The sequence below is a fragment of the Squalius cephalus genome, assembly GCF_949319135.1.
Source record: "Squalius cephalus genome assembly, chromosome: 1".
Classification (NCBI taxonomy): Eukaryota; Metazoa; Chordata; class Actinopteri; order Cypriniformes; family Leuciscidae; genus Squalius; species Squalius cephalus.
Genome location: NC_137122.1, coordinates 40,497,231 through 40,517,795, shown reverse-complemented (window position 1 = coordinate 40,517,795; position 20,565 = coordinate 40,497,231). Strand labels below are relative to the sequence as shown.

At 39.2% G+C, this 20,565-nt stretch overlaps 1 protein-coding gene across 8 annotated transcripts; it reads right to left on the bottom strand.

Annotated features, from left to right (window-relative positions):
* Positions 1–4,360: 4,360 nt before the first annotated feature.
* On the bottom strand, positions 4,361–20,565 carry med25 (mediator complex subunit 25). Of its 8 annotated transcripts, none has more exons than XM_079865039.1 (20): positions 20,385–20,565; positions 19,777–19,917; positions 19,657–19,702; positions 19,444–19,568; positions 19,184–19,282; positions 18,841–18,961; positions 18,415–18,574; positions 17,636–17,769; positions 16,956–17,031; positions 16,603–16,850; positions 16,420–16,506; positions 13,823–13,905; positions 13,675–13,732; positions 11,782–11,889; positions 10,995–11,168; positions 9,051–9,140; positions 8,792–8,863; positions 7,185–7,340; positions 5,062–5,170; positions 4,361–4,882 (listed from the first exon to the last, which is right to left on the bottom strand). In XM_079865039.1, exons 2-20 carry the CDS (start codon positions 19,899–19,901, stop codon positions 4,776–4,778), a joined length of 2,178 nt encoding a protein of 725 aa, XP_079721165.1. In that variant the 5' UTR covers positions 19,902–19,917; positions 20,385–20,565; the 3' UTR covers positions 4,361–4,775. The 8 variants fall into 8 exon arrangements, with proteins under 8 accessions (XP_079721165.1, XP_079721166.1, XP_079721164.1 ...); XM_079865040.1 differs by having other exon boundaries at positions 5,062–5,167; XM_079865038.1 differs by having other exon boundaries at positions 5,062–5,167; positions 13,823–13,908; positions 20,385–20,560.

Below are 20,565 nucleotides of genomic sequence, written 5' to 3'. Positions count from 1 at the left end.
AATCAACACAAACCCTAAGCCATACATCAGCTATTGTTTTTTGTTTTTTTCAACAAAATTTCAACAAAAGTTTTAAATTTTTTAAATCTCAATTAAAAAAAATCTTTTTTTTTTTTTTTTATTGGTCCAGGGGTATCAAAAGCCATTTCTAAATACACTCGCCTAAAGGATTATTAGGAACACCTGTTCAATTTCTCATTAATGCAATTATCTAATCAACCAATCACATGGCACTTGCTTCAATGCATGTAGGGGTGTGGTCCTGGTCAAGACAATCTCCTGAACTCCAAACTGAATGTCAGAATGGGAAAGAAAGGTGATTTAAGCAATTTTGAGCGTGGCATGGTTGTTGGTGCCAGACTGAGTCAGACAGGTCTGAGTATTTCGCAATCTGCTCAGTTACTGGGATTTTCACGCACAACCATTTCTAGGGTTTACAAAGAATGGTGTGAAAAGGGAAAAACATCCAGTATGCGGCAGTCCTGTGGGCGAAAACGCCTTGTTGATGCTAGAGGTCAGAGGAGAATGGGCCGACTGATTCAAGCTGATAGAAGAGCAACTTTGACTGAAATAACCACTCGTTACAACCGAGGTATGCAGCAAAGCATTTGTGAAGCCACAACACGCACAACCTTGAGGCGGATGGGCTACAACAGCAGAAGACCCCACCGGGTACCACTCATCTCCACTACAAATAGGAAAAAGAGGCTACAATTTGCACGAGCTCACCAAAATTGGACAGTTGAAGACTGGAAAAATGTTGCCTGGTCTGATGAGTCTCGATTTCTGTTGAGACATTCAGATGGTAGAGTCAGAATTTGGCGTAAACAGAATGAGAACATGGATCCATCATGCCTTGTTACCACTGTGCAGGCTGGTGGTGGTGGTGTAATGGTGTGGGGGATGTTTTCTTGGCACACTTTAGGCCCCTTAGTGCCAATTGGGCATCGTTTGAATGCCTCGGCCTACCTGAGCATTGTTTCTGACCATGTCCATCCCTTTATGACCACCATGTACCCATCCTCTGATGGCTACTTCCAGCAGGATAATGCACCATGTCACAAAGCTCGAATCATTTCAAATTGGTTTCTTGAACATGACAATGAGTTCACTGTACTAAAATGGCCCCCACAGTCACCAGATCTCAACCCAATAGAGCATCTTTGGGATGTGGTGGAACGGGAGCTTCGTGCCCTGGATGTGCATCCCACAAATCTCCATCAACTGCAAGATGCTATCCTATCAATATGGGCCAACATTTCTAAAGAATGCTTTCAGCACCTTGTTGAATCAATGCCACGTAGAATTAAGGCAGTTCTGAAGGCGAAAGGGGGTCAAACACAGTATTAGTATGGTGTTCCTAATAATCCTTTAGGTGAGTGTATATGCAGTATGCATTCTGGATGTCCAAGATCACAAGAAAACAATAATGCTCTCTTTGGGCTTTTGGTTCTAGATTAAAAATGGTAAACAGTTTATTTAACACGGTTTTATGAATCATATAGAGTGGAATCAGCAGTATCATGCCCATTCAAAACTGACAAGTGTTTTTTTAATGGAATGAAATATATATAAATGGGCATAAATATATTTGTTTTTTACAAAAAAAAAAAAAAAAAAAAAGTATTTATAGCTAGATTTATCTCATATTATGACATAAGCAAAATAATTTTTTGGCCCCGGCCCCCACCCGGTAGTTTACATACTAAACTATATATTTTAAATTTAATTAATGTATAGCCTATAGTAATTGGCTTACAATGATTTAGCATTAAAGTGAAATAATAATAATAATCTAATATTATTCTTCATTACAATAATTGGGCTCCCCTGGACGTTCCTAGAATGCCTATGCATAAATCCGGCCCTGCTTGAAACTCATTTGATTTTTTCATGTTGAACACAATGAGTTATCAAAATATCAAAGCTGCTCTTTTACATTATAAAATGCATGGAAAGCAAAGGAACCTGGGTTTAAATTCTGACCTGATATAGATTTGTATATACAGTTTTTTTTTTCCATGTCTTGTCTTGCCTGGGGCACGACAAGTGAGCCAGAACTGCCTCTGGTGCTCCTTCAAAACAAAAGGTACATGACAACATTGAGTGGAATGGTGAGATTAAAAAGTAAGTGGACTGAACCCATGAAAACACAGTGAAGACTCTGCGGCGATGTCCCTTGACCAATACGAGCACCATGAAAGTGCCACTGCAGTGAACCCGTTTTGATAAGCTCTAGTGTTGCCTGTCTGCACACTGTTTCTCAATGGGCTGTGCCATTGGTAATCAGACCTCTCAGTTGCGCTTCCTGTTCTTAGTCAGTCGCCGTACCACGTCAGCTCAGGATTCGTGGAAGGCTTAGTCTTGCTGTGAACGAAATGCATTACATCTTTCTTTGTCATTTTTTTCCCTCCTCGCTTGATCTGACCCTTTCAGAGAGAAGGCCAGCATGGTGCTCCTGTGTGATACGACCAGAGCTTTTGCCCCACCTCGCCATTGGAGCTCAGCTGCTTTTGCTTCACTGAACCATGATATGTGTCATACAAGAAAGATATCAGCTTCCCCACAGCACTGCAATTACACCCAATACACATCTCCACTGTCAGAATACAAACCATTCAAATGATCCCTCATGGGCACGAAAACCCGAAACCCTCAGTCTTCACCCAGACCCTTGTGTTTTGCATGTCGAAGGCCGTCGAAAATCACAAGAGAACACCTGCACGCTGAGCCTCCATCAATGCACATCTATTAAGGTCAGTCAAAGCGATCGCTCCCTAAAACAAACTCTGTGTGGCTCCGTGACCCACTTATTCCCTTGGCCACACGGCTCAACGTCGTTCGAGCAGACGCGGCAAGATTAAATGCAGCCATACGGCCACTGGAACTGCAACAATACTCGCTCTTCCAGATGAGTGAGCAGAATGGCCCAACTCCTCACGTTTAATATACTGAAGCAGAGACACCAGTCATCACTGTCTGCGCTGCAGCGATTTACTCGCCGTGATGCTACTCCAATGCTTTATATAGACAATAACGAGCCAGAAAATGTGCATCAACGCACATCAGACTGTGATAAGTGCAAATGGTCTGCGTATCCCAAGGAGTGCCATCTAAACCGAGCTGGCATTAAATAGGCAAATCCGCAGACTGAAAAGTGTGAAAGTTAAGAAAGCAGAGAAGGAAAAAAGCAAGGGCGCGTAGAGCACAGTTGTTCAGCGGTTGACGTGACCTGGATGGCAGCGAAAGGGATGAGCAGCCGCCACTGCGAGACAGAAGAGCCTCTATCTATGAGTGTATGCGGCGTGTGTGTGAAAGAGGGATGGAGAGAAAGCTTAGAATCAGATCCCAGTGTCAGCGTATCTTAGCAACCGTCTCCATCTCCCAGGTGACAGGGACTAACATCACTTCCTGTCTGTGTGAGAATGTGTGTCTGTGTACTAAGAGGTCTGCACGTGAAAAAGCACACAAAAACATGCATGCTAGTGCAAACGCTTGACTGCTCTCTGACCGGAGGCTGTTTAATTCTCCTGAATGTCAGCGGTTGGTAACTCGCATTGTGCTCCTGTGTTCCCATTACTGGTGCGATAGGTTCAGAACATGCATTCCTAATGTGACAGATATATAGTAATGTCGCACACAAAGCTTCATAATTAATGCCTCAGGGTGCACTGAAAGAATAAGCATGATGGGACAGTCACATTTAGTGATGGCCATAAAGACTGTTTGCTGATCACACAAAATGGTTAATCAGGATTGTTCAGTGTCAGATTATGCATATACAGTCCACACTGATCCAAGATATCTCCGTATATGTGTGGATTGTAGTCGTACATTGTGTCTGTGTCCAGCCTGATTATGTGTTATGCCAAGGAAAGCGTGGCCAAGTGCTGCCATCTGGTAGAACTACTTGGCACAGGGGTCCACTGTATAGTTCCATGACATATTGGAGTGGTTAATTTTAACGCTGTGACACCATTTGGCAGAATCGAGCGTTTTGCAACCTATCATTCAGTCTATTTAAGTCACTCGTCCACCCCCATCACACCACTACCAGGTTAACACACAAATACTTTGCCTTAAAGAGATAGCTCATTTACTCGCTCTCATGTCATTCCAAACCTGTAGGACTCTCTTTCTTCTGTAAGAGAAGAGAAGAATAACTAAGTCTCGGTTCCCTTTGACTTCCATTGTGTGGATATTGCTTGTCAGCATTCAAAATATCATCTTTTTTGCTAAGAAGGAAAAAAAAGAAGAGAGAAATGCATACAGGTTTGGAGCATGAAGGCGAGTAAATGATGATAAAATTTTCGTTTTGGGGTGAACTATCACTTTAAGGAAGACCTTGAATACAAAAATTGCTTGAGAAAATTAAGTTTATTTTATTTTCATAAAACAACATTACTAGATTTCAAAAGACAAATTAAGAAAAAGTAAAACTTTCATAAAAATACAACAGTAACCAGATTCGATCGATTCATCTCGAGGCGAGAAGAGGTGTAGAATGACGAAAGAGCCTGTTTTTTTTAAATGTCTTGCTCTTCGGTCCCATCTGTGTGAAAAATCGTGTTACCGCTTGCATGATCCGGTGAGAGGCTCATGTTTAAATGCATCAACGAATACATGAGTATCAAAATAATGTCCTGATCTCTAAACACCGATATTCTTCCCCTACGTACTTGCTCATAACTAAAAAGTAAAAAGAACAGAGCTTAGATGACTCTCGTATTCCATAATGAAACCTCTGAAGCAAAGAATGATGGGTAAAGGGGTCCTTAGATAAGGTCCATAAGAATTTCATCCTCCATGACGCTCGAAACTGAAGGCATCCCGGGATTCTGTGCGACTGGCCCACGTGGACCTGTAGGGATCATCAGTGGACCTGTGGGAATGTGAAACTTATTAAATAAATGTACCTAAGAGGTTTTAATAAAAAAAAGGAAACATAAATAGTTGTACAAACCACAGCAAATAAATGAAATCTCTTACACAATTAACAAGGTCACAGATGTGATAAAAATAAATTGTGCTAATGATACCATACTGGAAATGAAGTGTTACCTTGGTGAGGCTGCCTCCACTGAGCCTGCATCTGAGCGCCCCCTCCTGGTGCTGGATGGACCATCTGCTGGATGGGATGCATTCCCTGCATGCCCTGCATCCCACCCTGCTTAAGAGAGAGAAGGGTGAGGGAGAAAGGTGAGAGAAGGGTGCTTATGAGATGACGGCATATCAATGCAAGCCGAACTGTGATAGGAGAGATGATTTCACAGGTATGAAGGGGTCAGTCACATTCAAGGGCGTTGTTTTGATTTGAACATTGGGAGGGTTGAAGTGAACCATTTTAGCGGGATCCCCGGGCTAGATAAATTATTTATTTATTTGTGCAAATCTTGTGAATTTGTGCAAATCATCTACACATGCAAAGTTGGTTGATAACATAACTGCAATTAGGTAATAGCCTAGTTAACAATGACTTAGGATATTTGGTGTATTCTAGATTATTTAGGCTTCTGGAACCTTATCAGTTTGACATAATTATGTACTTCAAAGTCCCATGGGAAGTCAACATGAATTTACTAAACATTTTTTTTACACTGAAAATGTTTATTTCCTACTCCTAACAGTTCATAAGGCTCTTAATGATTTTGGCTATGTCTGAACGCCAGGTTTTTCCTGTCAGTCATCATTAGAACAAAACACATTTTACACATGGGGAAAAAACTGATTGTTCTGTCCAGACTTTAAAGTACTTGCCCTTGTACCATACAATGTACCATAGTTCTTGTAATCTTTCAATTGTAGCATTTGTTACAATAAGGCTATAATCACAGGTAAGGCCATTGATGATGACTCATTACTATGCTTAGGCCAATGTTGACATCTTTCTTTTTTTATAGATCTATAGCATTTGTTATGAATACACATTTAGAAACTATAGCTACAACATGCCACAGTTGTAATAAAAATCTATAATCAAAAATATTTTTAATTAACAGATTATCTATTATAAATTCTACAAGTTAGTCAAAATGTATCACAAATACAATAAAACGTGATAAATTCTAGTATGGGTGGTCATGAGTAGTTTAAAAAGTTTCTAATTTATGTTTTTAATTTATATGGCTGTTTTAGATCACGCTTTCTCTATACCGTTTTAAAGTTGTAAATTCTCCATAGAATTTAAAAGGGTCCCACATTTTATTGCCAGCGTCACAATAGCACAGCTCGCGCAAATCTTGGAGCTTGCTGGTGAACAGTATAAGGTGATTTGCACGCCGCGAAAGCACAAAATAAATAAAAAGGGCTTCAGTTCGGATGGGAACTTAGCACGTATAAAAGCTCAGAATGAGCAATGTATTAAGAGCCTAATTCTAATGAATACTTTGTAATAATAATTGTTATTGTAATTAAAGGAGCAGTATGTAATATTAACAGCTATTGGTTGAAATGGGTACTGCAGTCCAAATTCTAAATATTGGAGAGAGTTGTTTCCCCCGCCCCCTCCTCCTCAGACTCAATGCTCACGTGGGTTGCCAGATTGAGGACATGCAACAGAACCGAGCGCAATTGACAATGGAAGGCGAGGAGACTTTTAAGTTTATGAGTTGATTTATCCCTGTTTTAATATGCTCCCGTTCATAGAGATTTTAAGATGGATGCCAAGGCTTTTTATGTCGGGTAGAATCTGTGATCTCTGAGTTTGTTTGCTGGTTTCCATGGCTGCAATACGCTGTGTTTTCCGCCAACTGGCAACTCGGGTGTCGAAATACTATTGGGTAAATTGGCAATGTGCGGTATCGCACAGACCAAAACAAAAACGCACATTTCAAAGTAGAATAACTGGCTGTAGCATTGGTTTTCAGAGAAACGAGTGTGTGAACTTCGCATTTTTCCTAAATATCTGCAAAAATATTATGGTATTTTCATGTTTTTGTACAGTGAAAAAACACAGCACTTTTAATAGCCTGGGGTTACTGAATATTTCAGACTAAATATTTTTACATTTTGGATGTATTGTATTTTAAATCATGTTTTAAAAAAAAAAGACCCGTCCGATTGTGACGTCATATTACGACCATTGCAGCGTCTGTTGGAATTTTGCATGCTCAAAATCTAGTGTGACAGTGGCTTACGGAAGTGGTGTGGAAGGGCATCATGTGCTATTCACTGCACACACTTACAGGTTGTTGGCTGAGGAGGAGACTGCGGAGCTGGGGGTTTGCGCCTGGGTTTGGGAGCCGGAGCATGCCAGCAGGAGCCTGGGCTTGAGCTTGGCCCTGATTGGGCGGAGCACCAGTGACTGGCGGCTGTTGATTGCCTGTTGCGGCTGCTCTCAGCTAATGGAAACCAAAATCACACACAGTGATGAAAAAAGAAAGTAAGTGAACATTAGACGGCACTGCTGTAAAACACTATATTACATAAGTGGTAGTTCTGTGTGAGAGAGCTGTGAATACAGACCACTGTAACTGTGTTAATGGTATTAAAGGGGACATTTTTTCCCAGAAGTCCACTTATAATACAAGGCAAGGCTTCCTGCATCAAATACAGTTGTAACTTATTTGTTTTACTTACATAACCATTTTCACTCTATTATATAGAATTTAATATAATTTTATATAGAGTTTTGTTTGACACAGTTAGTAAACTGGATATTCACAAGCAGAATTGTTTCTTCTAGGGATGGAAACCATAGGAAAATGTAATGATTCCAGGGGCGGAATAAATGCGATTCAATATATTACATAATACAAAACAACGTAGTAGCATATTTCATGCATTCTTTATTTACTTGTATAAATAAAATACTACGACAAATCTCATCTTCTTCAAACTAAGCATTGTCATAAGAACAGAAACTAAACTGACTGAAGGCTCAACAGCCTTATGTAAAACTGAATGTTTTTGATTCATTAAAAATAACCAACTCGACAGTCATTCAATTCAGGAATCGGACTACATTGGTCTCGCAGTATGATTTGTATTCACTTAAAAGAACGGACTCATGAGATTAATTTCTTCGAGAATGGGATGGACTGCACAGCACTGGTTGTGCTGTATGGTTTATGTCGGCTGCTGTCTAACTGGGAGTTTCTTGGACAGAATAAGCTGCAAAGCAGACCAGACTTCATGTCAATGTGACACTATCCTCTTTCTGACCTTTAATCAGGCTGTAACTTTAAGACATCTATATGTAAATGACTTCTGTTATGTTTGGCTAACCTCTTAGCATTTGAAATGAGTAACAACTCCACTGTCTAGATGCTGAATACTGAAAAGGTGTTGATATGTAAATGAAATGTAGGTGACTATGGCACATTTTTAATGACACGCTTTTGCAGCTTAGTTTCATAAATGGACTAGACTTACACTACCGTTCTAAAGTTTGGGGTAAGTATTTTTTATTTTATTTTAAAGAAATTATTACTTTCATTTAGCAAAGATGTATTAAATCAAATGGGGCAGCAAAGATATTTGTTACAAAAGATTTCTGAATCCAGAAAAATGTATCCAGGTTTCCACAAAGATATTAAACAGCACAACAACTGTTTTTAAAATTGATAATAATAAGTAATGTTTCTTCATATTACTGTATTTTTGATCAAATAGATGCTGCCTTGGAGAGCATAAGAGACTTGTTTCAGCAATGTCCCCTTTAACACATGGCGCTGTTCACAAGATTGCTGCTGAAATGGCAGAAAATCAAGTGGTGAAATCCTGTGTTTGCAGGAATCGTGGTCCAGCGTGTGTGCATGCATGCGTGTATAATTGTGTTTCTGATTCTCACCATGTTGTTTTGTCTCTGCTGGTCCTCCATCAGTGTGACCTGACTGACGGAGGGCAAGCCCACCACCACAGACTGAGGCAGAAAGAGAGGGACAGAGAGGAGGAGACGAGGAGGGTTTAGAACAGCATGCACATTCCATCTCAGGCCGAGGAGAAATACAAACCGGGTGAGTGCACAGGGCAAGAGAGACAGAGAGAGAGAGAGAGAGAAAGAGCAGGGCAGGGGAGAGAAGAGAGGGGAAGAGGCACTGCTGGTTTACCTGCTGTTGCACGTTGCCATGCGTAACAGGGATGGGGCCCGGCGGTCTGTTGAGGAAGTTCTGATTGGACGGGACCTGTCCAGGTTGCATCTGACCAGCATTATTCATCCGAGAAAAGGACATTCAATGAATTACTGACAGAATTAAAACAAATGTAGCATAAGCACACTTCTCAAGCAAAATAGCTTTTTGGTTTCTCTGAAGTGTCCAAAAATGCAGTTCTTTTCATGATGGTGTATGTGTTTTCATTATTGCACGTTGTTACGCTAGAGTTCATGTGCAAGTGTGTGACAGTGGCCTTGTTCACACTACTACGTTGTCATTTGAAAACGCATCTTTTTCCTCTCTGCTAAAGCTTTTTGAAAATGCACTCCCAAGTGGATAAATTTGAAAATGTCGTTGACAACAGAGGTATTCGAAAACAATGACACATTCTTAGTCATGTGAATCATATTGCACTGATAGATACCTATGTTTATACCGGTATTGTGCCTGTTGCTAAAGATATGTTTCAGTTTGCACACTCTTCATATCACAGTCCTGCAAAGACGACAGAAAATATACTGCTGTTCTGCTGCAAAACATGAGGACAGTTGTGTTTAGACCAAACATATAATGGTGTGTGTGTGCCAATTGAACGCATCATTAAATGGTGAGATATTTAGCTAAATAAAATGATCCTGGCAGAAGAATACTATGAGTACTTGATTATGTCTGTTCAGTCGGCATAATCCAAGCAAGCGTTTATGGAGGCTTTTCGCATGCACAATAAGGTTCATTTGACTTTTTAGTGTGGCCGTGAAACTTTTGGAAAATGCTTGAAAACCCTAGTGTGGATGGAAAGGGTTTTAAAACGAAAATGCAGTTTTCAAATGTAGGGTTCAATCCAAGTTATGCTCAATCAACAGCATTTGTGGCATAATGTTAAGGTGCCAAGTCAATGTAATGGTGAGATGATTACAATAGAAGTAAAAAGGGTCAGTTTGTCATTTTTATCGCCATTTTAGGGTTAGAAGCATTCCATTGTCATTGCAATGAAGTTGAAAAAACAGAGAACTTTACACAGAAAAGGTAAGTGATTTTTTCTCATTAAAATCATGTCATTTTAACGTTTACGATTTGGCCTCATTCCCTTACACTGTATGTGTCTCACTGTAACCCAGACATTTATTCATTTATTTATCCATTTTTAAAAAGAGGGACAAGTTGAAATTATTATTATTTTTTTTATATCAACAATGTCCAGGGATGCAAAAAGGGTGAGACAGATCTGAGGAAAAGCTTCATTGGGAATTTATTGCGAAAGAATAATCTCCAAATTCCACATATACTTAGTAAGTCTCACTGGCTCTTCCATTTTACTGGCTCTTTACTCAGAATATTCCTTAAGAGTGAAATTCAAGCATTTTTTCCAACAATGTCATGGTAAATCAGGGCCTTTTGTCTCAGGTTACCTTTAGAATGGCTGGAATGATCCTCGATTTTTCTCCCCTTTCAATTAGTGATCATTGAAACCGTTAGCTGTTTAGCTGGCATGTTGATGCCAACCAGGACATGCGCCAGTGACACATGGATACAATTTTGCAATGTTGTCTTTAACCTTGTGGACCTTTGTTTTAAATTGGCAAAGCTACATTTAACTCACAATTAGCACTTAGAAAGTGTTCATTTTAGATGCTGTGTGCATTATGTGGGCAACAAATGCAAAACCAGACAGTTACTCACAAGACGCATCACACATAACTGGATTGATTTCATTTTTAAATATATTTTTAAAACATTTTACAGAGACAAAATTATTGTGTTAGTTTAGATGTGGATTACATCTGTGCATCTTTTTTGAGTATTATATTAACAATTAAAACATTTTATGCTACTTAGTTTGCATCATATCAATAACTGTGTTTATTTGTACTGAAAACAACACCATTTTGTGTGACTCACCGATCGGTGCTGCTGCACTTGTTTGTGGTTAGTGATGACCTGCCGAATACCATTGACGAATCCGCTTTGGTCATTAGGGATGAGTCCCATGAATATCCTCTTCCTAGACGAGTACAGCAGCATCAGCACACGCACCTCACATGGAGCACTGTGGGGGAAGTGCACACAGCCAGCCTACACACACACACATATAGATTCACATATACATCAAACTATGTGCCAATCCACACATCTAGACAGCACGCACAACTAGAGTGACTGGAGAGCTGCCTGAGCCAGCATGATTATATTTGAAGACAGGATTAAAATGAACTAAGCAGCTGTTTTCCAGATACAGATTGAACCTAAAACTGAATTTAATCAGTGTTAATGGTGATTCACTACTGACAGATCTCTTAGTCTGCGTCAAGGGATCTAGCTCCAGGGTAAAGGTTCATTTCAGACCCTTTCATTTTCAGAGGAAATGCTGGCTGTGTGAATTTGCTGATTTTTTTTTCATGAGACTTTTTTTTTTTCCATAACTAAATGTGAAAATCTTTTTATTTTGCTGCAGTGACGCTTAAAAGCAGAGGAAGAACTCCCCCAAGAGGCTGAAGAGCATTATTACACACTATCACATTCTCTTTAGTAGTCTGCAATGAGAAATACACTAAAACAGAGATATATGCATAGGCAACATAAAAAACCTGTTCTATATGAGAAGTTATAAGTCTGATTATTCATTCTTGAACTGACTGATGTATCTTACAGGAGGAGGTTATAAATAAGATGCTGTTCATGTACTCACAAATCCATTGGTCATAATGCGATACAGTCCCTTCAAAGACTCCATATCTTTATTAGTGAAGAGAAACTGCACCATACGAGAGTTCCTGAACAGAGGGCCCAGAGTAGTCTATAGAAAGAAAAGACGACATATGGATCATTGTATTAATAACCCATGTGACCCAGACATTTGACCAACACTTCAGCATGTGTATTAGGATGAAATTAACAAAAGCAGTTTGAATGCCAGTTTAAAGTCAATAGGAGATTTTAAAAATTATCTTATTTAAATATTGATCTAATTTAAATACATTTATAGTATAAGTCAAATATTTTTTTAAAGGTATTAATTTGTTCAATGAACAGTCTTTAACATCCTGTATTTAGCTTAGTGTGTGCAACAAGGAAGTACGCATAGTCAAACGCAGGGAGTGAATCACAAGTAGAAGGACAAAATGATAGAAGAGCAGGAGAAGAAGATGGTGGAGAAAGGAGGACAAGGAGGAGGAGAAGATAAAGGGGGAGAAAGGTAATTATGAGAAAAAGATGATCAATTAATCAAGAGATGATAATTAAGGAAGAGGAGGAGATGATGATAGAGTAGAAAAAGGAAGAGGAGAAGAAAAAGGAGAAAATGAGGTGATGGTCCACCTAAAAATGAAAATTAGCCCATGATTTACTCACCCTCAAGTTATTCTAGGTGTATATGACATTCTTCTTTCAGACGAAAACAATCGGAGTTATATTAAAAAATGTCCTGGCTCTTCCCAGCTTTATAATGGCAGTGAATGGACGTTTCTGTTTTGAAGTCCATAAAAGTTACTTACGCAACTTGTGACGTCGGAAGTAGCGCGTCATGGCGTAGCGTAAATATCAGCAGTACGCCACATTACTCGCATAAGTTGTGCTTTAGACTTAAGTGGAATCCGTATGTTTGTTTGGCCAGAAGCTAGTTATTTGACTTTATAAAGGTTTAAATATGAATATTTTTCTTACACAAACGCATCGCTTCGCTTCAGAAGGCCTTTATTAACCCCCGCAGAGCCGTGTGGATTACTTTTATGATGGATAGATGCACTTTTAATGGACTTCAAAACAGAAACGGCCATTCACTGCCATTATAAAGCTTGGAAGAGCCAGGAGATTTTTTCATATAACTCTGATTGTATTCGTCTGAAAGAAGAATGTCATATACACCTAGGATAACTTGAGGGTGAGTAAATCATGGGCTAATTTTCTTTTTTGGGTGAACAATCCCTTTAAGTTGTTCTAAACCTGTCTGAGTTTCTTTTCTGTTGAACGCAAAAGAAGATATTTTAAAGAATGTTGGTAATCAAACAGTTGACGGTAGCATTGACTTCCATAGTAGAAAAAAAAATTCTATAGAAGTCAATGGGAACCATCAACTGTCTGATTACCAACATTCTTTAAAATATCTTCTTTTGCGTTCAACAGAAAAAATAAACTCATACAGGTTTAGAACAACTTGAGGTTGAGCAAATTATGACAATTTAAAATTTTGGGTGACCTATCACTTTAAGGAAGGGGAGGAAATGAAGGAGTAGAAAAAAGGAAGAGGAAAATATTTGGAGGAGGAGAAGAAAAGGTGCAGAAAAAGAAATGAGGAAGAGGAGGAAAAAATATAGACGAAGAAAAGGGAGGAGATAACGATTATGAAGAGGAGGAAATGATGGAGAGGAAAAAAGAAGGAAGAAAGGATTGAAAAGGAGAAGAACAAAAATTAGAAGATGATGCAGGAACAAGACAAAAAAGATAAAGGAAGAGAGGACAATGATGAAGAAAATGGAGATGACAGAGAAAATGGAGGAAAGAAAAAGATGAAGAAAAAGAAATCCTTGCTTCCTTTGCAAGCAGAGTAATGTATCCTGCAGGGAATGACAATGTTCACATTTACCAGGAGCTGCTGAGGGATGAGCTGCATGATCAGCTTCTGTGGCCACTGGTCTGTATTTCTGAAACAAAATACACCACGTCAGTCTCTCTGAGCATCTCTACCATTTATCCTACATTATGCAAATCTGGGCCAAACGGGAGTCACTCACAGATTCTCCCCTTGGCTCACTTGGACCTGGCAGGGCAGGGAGCGTGTAAGTTTTGTGTTGGAGTCCATGGAGGAAGCCTTGGGCTTCTGCGGTGATTGATGGAGACAGAGGGAAAGGTGACAGGGGGAGGGAAAAAAGGAGAGGCAGAATAAGATGAAGAGGTTAACATACAGAGTAAAAAGACTTTGCTGGCAGAGATGGATGGTGGGACTCGAGGCAGGAGGTCTCGGTGAAATAAACAACCTGTGTGTGCAACTTCCACAACAAGAGAGATCGCACTGGCAACAGAACAGCTGCTACATTATTATGTCAATCAAAACAGTACAAGCAATGAGCATTACATACATACATTTGCCTCAAGAGCCCTGCAGTTTTTGAACACAAGAATATTTCCCCCAAGGAAACATGTCTGATGGAACCTAATTTTTCAGGGCTCCGTTTAGACAGACTTGTTGACTCAAGCAAACAGCTATTCGATTTTGAAAATATACCAGATTTGCACATCCTTACTACAAACCACCCTACAGTATCGCTGCAAAAGGACAGTGTGGATGAAAAGCAGGACTCATTTGCTGATATGATTAAATTTACACAGCACAGCTTGGCAGTGTTTGTGTTTGCGAATAGTGTGCGATGAGCTGTGTGAACTCCTCATCCAGATGGTGACTCCGCGACAGGCCTCAGCAACGGAGCGTGCCGCCATGCTTGATAAGCACGCATTGGTTTGCTGGCATGTTATTGACCAGATGGTGATAATGACCACGACGTGTGCGTCTGTGTTTTTGTTTCCTGATCATTTGTGTTGACCCTTTCTCAAAACACAAAAAACCATTTCAATAGTCGACTGTGTGTTTGAGAACATTCATTGCTGAGATGATCTCGTGGCCATTGTGGAATGGTCAATAGAGCTTCATTAATCTAAAGAGAGGGCGTCTCCCATAAATCAAACAGAAATCAAGAAGCATCATTGATTCCATTACAGTCTGTGCAAAAGGCATCTCAGGCACAATGCCCCAGGGTCACCTAACAATACATCAATGAAATGCAACTAGATAGCTTTAACAGTTTCAGTCTCAGTGAGCAAATCAATCTTTTTCACACATCGAGAAAAGCCTACATTTTATAGGTAAGTTATGGGAGTCTTTCAGAGAGATTAATTGAGACACTAATTATGTCTCAATATCCAGTAGGAAACCACAAACAAAACACCCCTCGCACCCCTGGTTGGTGCAGGCAGTTGTTTAGGACACAATTCATACAACAGAAAGAATAGAAAAAATCCGACACGCTGTCGTATCTTGCAACAGTGTTATTTAAGTATTATTTATATACTTTTTTTATTTAATACCACTTCATTTTAATTTTAGTTTACGTTTTAGTTTGTTTATGTGCTTTGTCCTTTTTTAATTTCTTATATATTTAGCTTCAATTTATTTTTATTTCAGTTTTAGTACTTTTTTTTTTATCTAATATTTCTTTTCTTTTATTCCAGCTTTATTTCAATAAAGAATATAATTTTTAATAGTTTTAGCTATTGTTAAAAATAACAACACTGGCTTGTTATTAGCAACGTTAAGAAAGATTATTTATAATTTTGGGGCATTTTCTGTTCTTACTTGCACTAAACCATATAGACTATAATCACAGTTCAGTATAGAAATATTACAGTAGCTAGGTTCTCATCCATATATTTACTTAGCAAATTGTGGTATATTGCCTAAAAAAAATGTGACGCAATCGCTCGCATAAAGCTTGCCAATGATTATAAATCAACCGAAAGGAGACTGTCTGAACATTTTGATAATTTATTAATAAACTAGTGTTTTTTTGTCAGTGTCAGCTGCAAAGATGTAGATGAAAAGATGAAAGATGAAAAGGACGTTTCATACAGATTACAAAATCAAAGAATATTTGTTTTCGATTTGAATTGGTTCATTTAAAAGTAGACATTTCAAAATGTCTAGACATATTTCTAATTTCTATGAGGCAAGTATACGCTGAGTTTCATTTTTGTGACACAAGATGGCAGAAAGAGCCCTCTGGTTGTTTTCTTTATTTTACAAAAGCACAACGTTTTGTTGTTATTGTCAGTGACACAAATAAAAGTAGACCCTTTACAGTTTTGAATGTTGTTTTACTCTTTACTCTTATATGACCAAAAATGACAGAGTATTTTAAGTTCTTTCCGCTGTTATCAGGAAAAAATGACTGCGCTTGCTCCTCCAAGAACACTTGGATATGTGCCAATAATAGAACATTTATCCAGGTTAACGTTGGAGCGAGCGGCCATGTAAAGTGTGCAAATGTTAGGCTACTACTAGGTTTCAAATGATAAGCCACAGTTAGGTTGATGAATGATATGCAAACCTTTGAATCTCCTGCCTAACGTACTGCAATTACCATATGGACCAGCTTTGTTACGATCTGTCCATCATGGACTACGTGACTTTGCCACTTCCAGTAATTTTTTCAGTAGAAATTTGGTCGACTAAGCGTCTTCTCATCGACTAACGTTTGGTCAATTATTAGGGGCCGCCCTACTAATCACCATTCAGTATGCAAGAATTACCATGAAATCACTAGTATAAGCTTCTCACCTCCTGCCATTCTAGAACTCCACTCCACGCCACAATCTTGTTGGCAACACCCTGCTGTGCCCCAGCCGGAGGCGCAGGTACAGCAGTCTGGAAAATAAGAACATATTGAAAGGGCAAGAGCATGATAAAGAGGAAGAATCCAAATGAAACAGTATCCACAGAAATACATTTCTCAAGTCTGACCATGCCAGGCTGAGTTGGTGGAGGTGTCTGCTGATTGTTGGGCTGCTGCTGAGGGGCCTGAGGAGGTTGCTGGTTGGGTGCGGGCGGGCCTGGTGGTGGGACTTGTGGTTGCTGTTGGGGCTGCTGAGGTGGAACTTGTTGCTGCGTTAACACTGGCGGTGACACTGTGGTAACTGTAGATAGGCTGGGTTTACCTCCTGATGGGAGAACTGGTGGTTGGCTGAAAGGTGGAGTTGGCATTTGAGGAACTGCAAACAAAACAAAAACAACTCAGTAAATGGTGTTTCAAATACAGATAATAGGGAAAGCAGGAACACAGCAGAAGATCCAAGCAGAAATAAAATTTGACTCACATCGACTCTTCTGCTGCTGATTTGCAGCTTCTAACGCCTTCTGTGCTGCATCATGGGCAGCGTTTAAAGAGGGATTCTATAGGAAGAGAGTGTGAGAGTGTTTTTGTGTGTATGTGAGAGTGTATGTGTGTGTGTGTGTGTGTGTGTGTGTGTAACAGTAGGACAACAGTCATGAGGCCTCATCATTAGTGTGCACAGCCTCATTTGAAAACAAAGCCAGATCTTTCCACAGAATACAAATGCATTCATGCACATCTTATCTACCACTTAGATCTATTCAAATGAGATTATAACAGCTGTTAGTCTTAATCTTAAGAATCAAAATGAGGCTCTGTATTACCAATAATGTGCTTCCAATTAGGCACAGAAAGGTTCAGAGTGAGTAGACTGCTCTACATCACTGAAACAATGAGACGAACGAACATTTTACTTCACCTGCCAATGGGAAGTGAACTGAGACAATTAATCGCTCATTAAAACGGCATATATTTTTGCTGTCCCTATTTTCCCTATGGCAAACAGTGCAGACTGGCATCTAACTCACAGCATCATATACATTTCTTGTATCTAAACGACTGAGATCTACCATGATTTTGTTACACACACAGTTTTTAATTAGACCTTTAATTGAATTGAATGGAAATGAACAATTCTATTAATTTCCATTAACTGACACACACCTGGTATGGAAGGGCTGTGCTCATCTGAGGAGGAGTCTGGGCTACAGTGCCCAGAGGAGAATGGGACACAGGCAGAGACTGAGGTGGCAAGACAGGTTTAAGGGAGACTGGACCAGAACCTCCTCCAGGAGCAACTGGACACACACACACACACACACGTAACAAAGCATTAACCAGAGCAAATCTTATACTACTAGAGGTCTAAAGGTTTGTGATGATAATGTGGCGATATGTATCGGTGATGTGAACGATGAGGGTGAGTAAATAAAGACAACATTTGAATTTTTGGATGAATTAACCCTTTAAAGTTTGGGAACAGTCATTTTGATACACTTTGTGATTAGAACAGTGATTGGTTGTACTGATCATCTGAAATGCATGCGCTGTAGTCAGTGACAGTGTAGGCATACGTGTCTAACATAATTCTGTCTTTTCAGCTTCAGAATCATGAATATTTTTATTCTAGTGTCACCATTTAGCATTTTAAACATTTTTGCTAACTTTTTATCATACGTCTTAGAAGTACTAAGTAAATGTAAATGGTTTAAAGTAGTAAAAAAATGTGGCTTATTGTATTGCAACTGTATTGTGAGTTCAATACAGTGAATTGTATTAAATCGTGACATGAGTCTCGTTACACCCCTAAATAATACAATAAAATACTATTTTATCTCATATTCTCCCATGTGCCAAAAGAGGGCTGTCCACCTGCTGACAAAAACTGTGGAGGATATATCACAGCACATTCATAAACACATCAAGGCAAGTGTCTTTCTTACCAGGAAGTGCAATGCCCCTGACTAACACCATGTGAAAGGGGTCTTGACAGTAGTCTGGGTGTGAGGATTCTGGTGCACCTGCTACCGAAGATGCTCGTTCAAAAAGAGAGCGAAGCGCTGGAAGTTTCCTTGGGGCAATTACAGAAAAATGGATCCCCCGCTACAGCCAAAAAAATAAAAAAGTACAAATAAAAATGATTATAAATTCATTAAATACATATGAGAAACAGACACCACCTTCTATAAATAAATGTCTCAGCTTAAAATTTGGCAAGACAGTGGAAAAAATAACATTATAACACATCATATTGTAGACTATGATAGCATCAACCAGTATGAACAGTATCAAGGCAAATAGAATCTATCAATACATCAAATATAGGAAATAAATAACTGAACAAACAGGCAGATGCAATGCAGACTCACATCACGTATGATCTGGACCAGGCTGTCTGCAGTGCAGCCTGTATAGCTGACGCTCTCCACAGCCGGTAGTAAGTATGGAGGAGAATTACACAGCAGCACACAAACCTTGTGGGTCTGACCACTAAAGAGAGAAACAATAGTTAAGTTTCCATCCACCTTTTTGTGCTATTCAGTTATCGACAAAGAGAAAATGCTTTAAAACAATGTCTGCCCTTGAGCTGTTTCCATACATAATTTTGTCTGCAACACAAATTATATTGCATCTTTCACATCCCAAATCTTAGTAAAATGGAGAAATAAGACAGCAGAATTTGGATTCCACAGAAGGAGTTCAAGAACTCACATTTGCTCCCTCATCTTTTTGAAGTCGTCAAAGAGCTGCAGGGCCACAGAAAGACCCTCAGCTATGAGACTGCAGCTCTCTGCTCCGCCTCCCATGAATCTGTGCAAAAAGCATCATCGTAAAAGCTGCAGCATTTAAAACATGAAAATCTTTAAAGCAGACATACACTCATAAATAACTAACAGATCATCTAAACATCCAAGAGCACAATTTTATCTCAGAATTCCAATTGTAAAATGCAAATGTGATGAAGCCCTTACTGGATGCTGTCAATCCAAGAGACAAACTCGAAAGCTGAGCTGGTTGGAGCGTGGCACTGGACGTAGGATTCTGGAGCACAATCCACTGTGTTGAAGACCACCAGTCCATACTGAGTGCCACCATACTGATAAAGAAAAATGATCATTAGATGGGATATCTGAAATGATAGCAGTAATGAAAAGAGAAAGTGTAAACGGCTTCATCCAACTCACGTCTCCTCCAAAATCAGTTTCAGCAGGTGGTCCTCCATTAAAATACCTGTGATCATACAAAGTAGGTTGGTAAAGAAGTCTAACAAATGTCAGAATGAATAAACAGGTGACGACTCTTACTCTATAGTCGGTAGTATGTAATTCTTCCGAAGTGATTCAAAATATGGACCAAGGTTTGCAGTTCCCTCTATGACAAACACTACATCTGACACCTGATTCAACCCAGACTTGGAGGTGGGGTCCATATGGGTCACCTTGGGTCTGCAACCAAGACAGACATTAGATCAATTTCATACAGAACATTTGCTGTAAACATCAAATAACATTATTGTAGTGCACTTGCACTTAATGTTTAATGTTACTATTGACTCTAAAGCGGTGTTATGTATTGTTATTTTGTATTTAACAGTTATTTTATTATCATGTCTATTCTAAAAACTAGGGTACCGAACCATGACATACACATTTGGCTGTGTCTCAAAACCTAGTCAAACGCCTACAAAGACATTTTTTGTATGATTCAATGATTCAGTCCGTGTCAAAAAAAGATCTGACAGACTCATTTTGGCTAGTAAATATTTTTTCTCTTCTCATCAAATTAAACAGTAAATTTGTATAAGGATAATGCAAATACAAATCAAATAAAACAATACAATGTGAACACATACAAGTCTTAGCATGTTAGTTAGCCGTTATCCTCAAATGCTAATTTAGCTCATGTGTCTTACCTGCTAGTATAAGTAGATCTGACTTTTAATAAGAATAAAACGGACTGATACAGTCATTGACATTGATTATATGTACACCAGCCGCCTTTAGTTGTATTATGAAAGCTTCATCTGAACGTTCATGTGGTTCGTAATGACAACAAATATCGTGATTTACGCTCGGCAATCGGCAATCCGGTCT

Bases quoted from the DNA above. Each gene is read 5' to 3' on its own strand.
- med25 (XM_079865037.1), bottom strand. From the start codon at position 19,901: ATGGACCCCACCTCCAAGTCTGGGTTGAATCAGGTGTCAGATGTAGTG. The intron at 18,962-19,183 runs GTGAGTTCTTGA...TTCTCTCTTTAG, and splicing joins AAAAAGATGAGGGAGCAAAT to TGGTCAGACCCACAAGGTTT. The intron at 9,141-10,994 runs GTGAGTCACACA...AATGCTGGTCAG, and splicing joins AAGTGCAGCAGCACCGATCG to ATGCAACCTGGACAGGTCCC.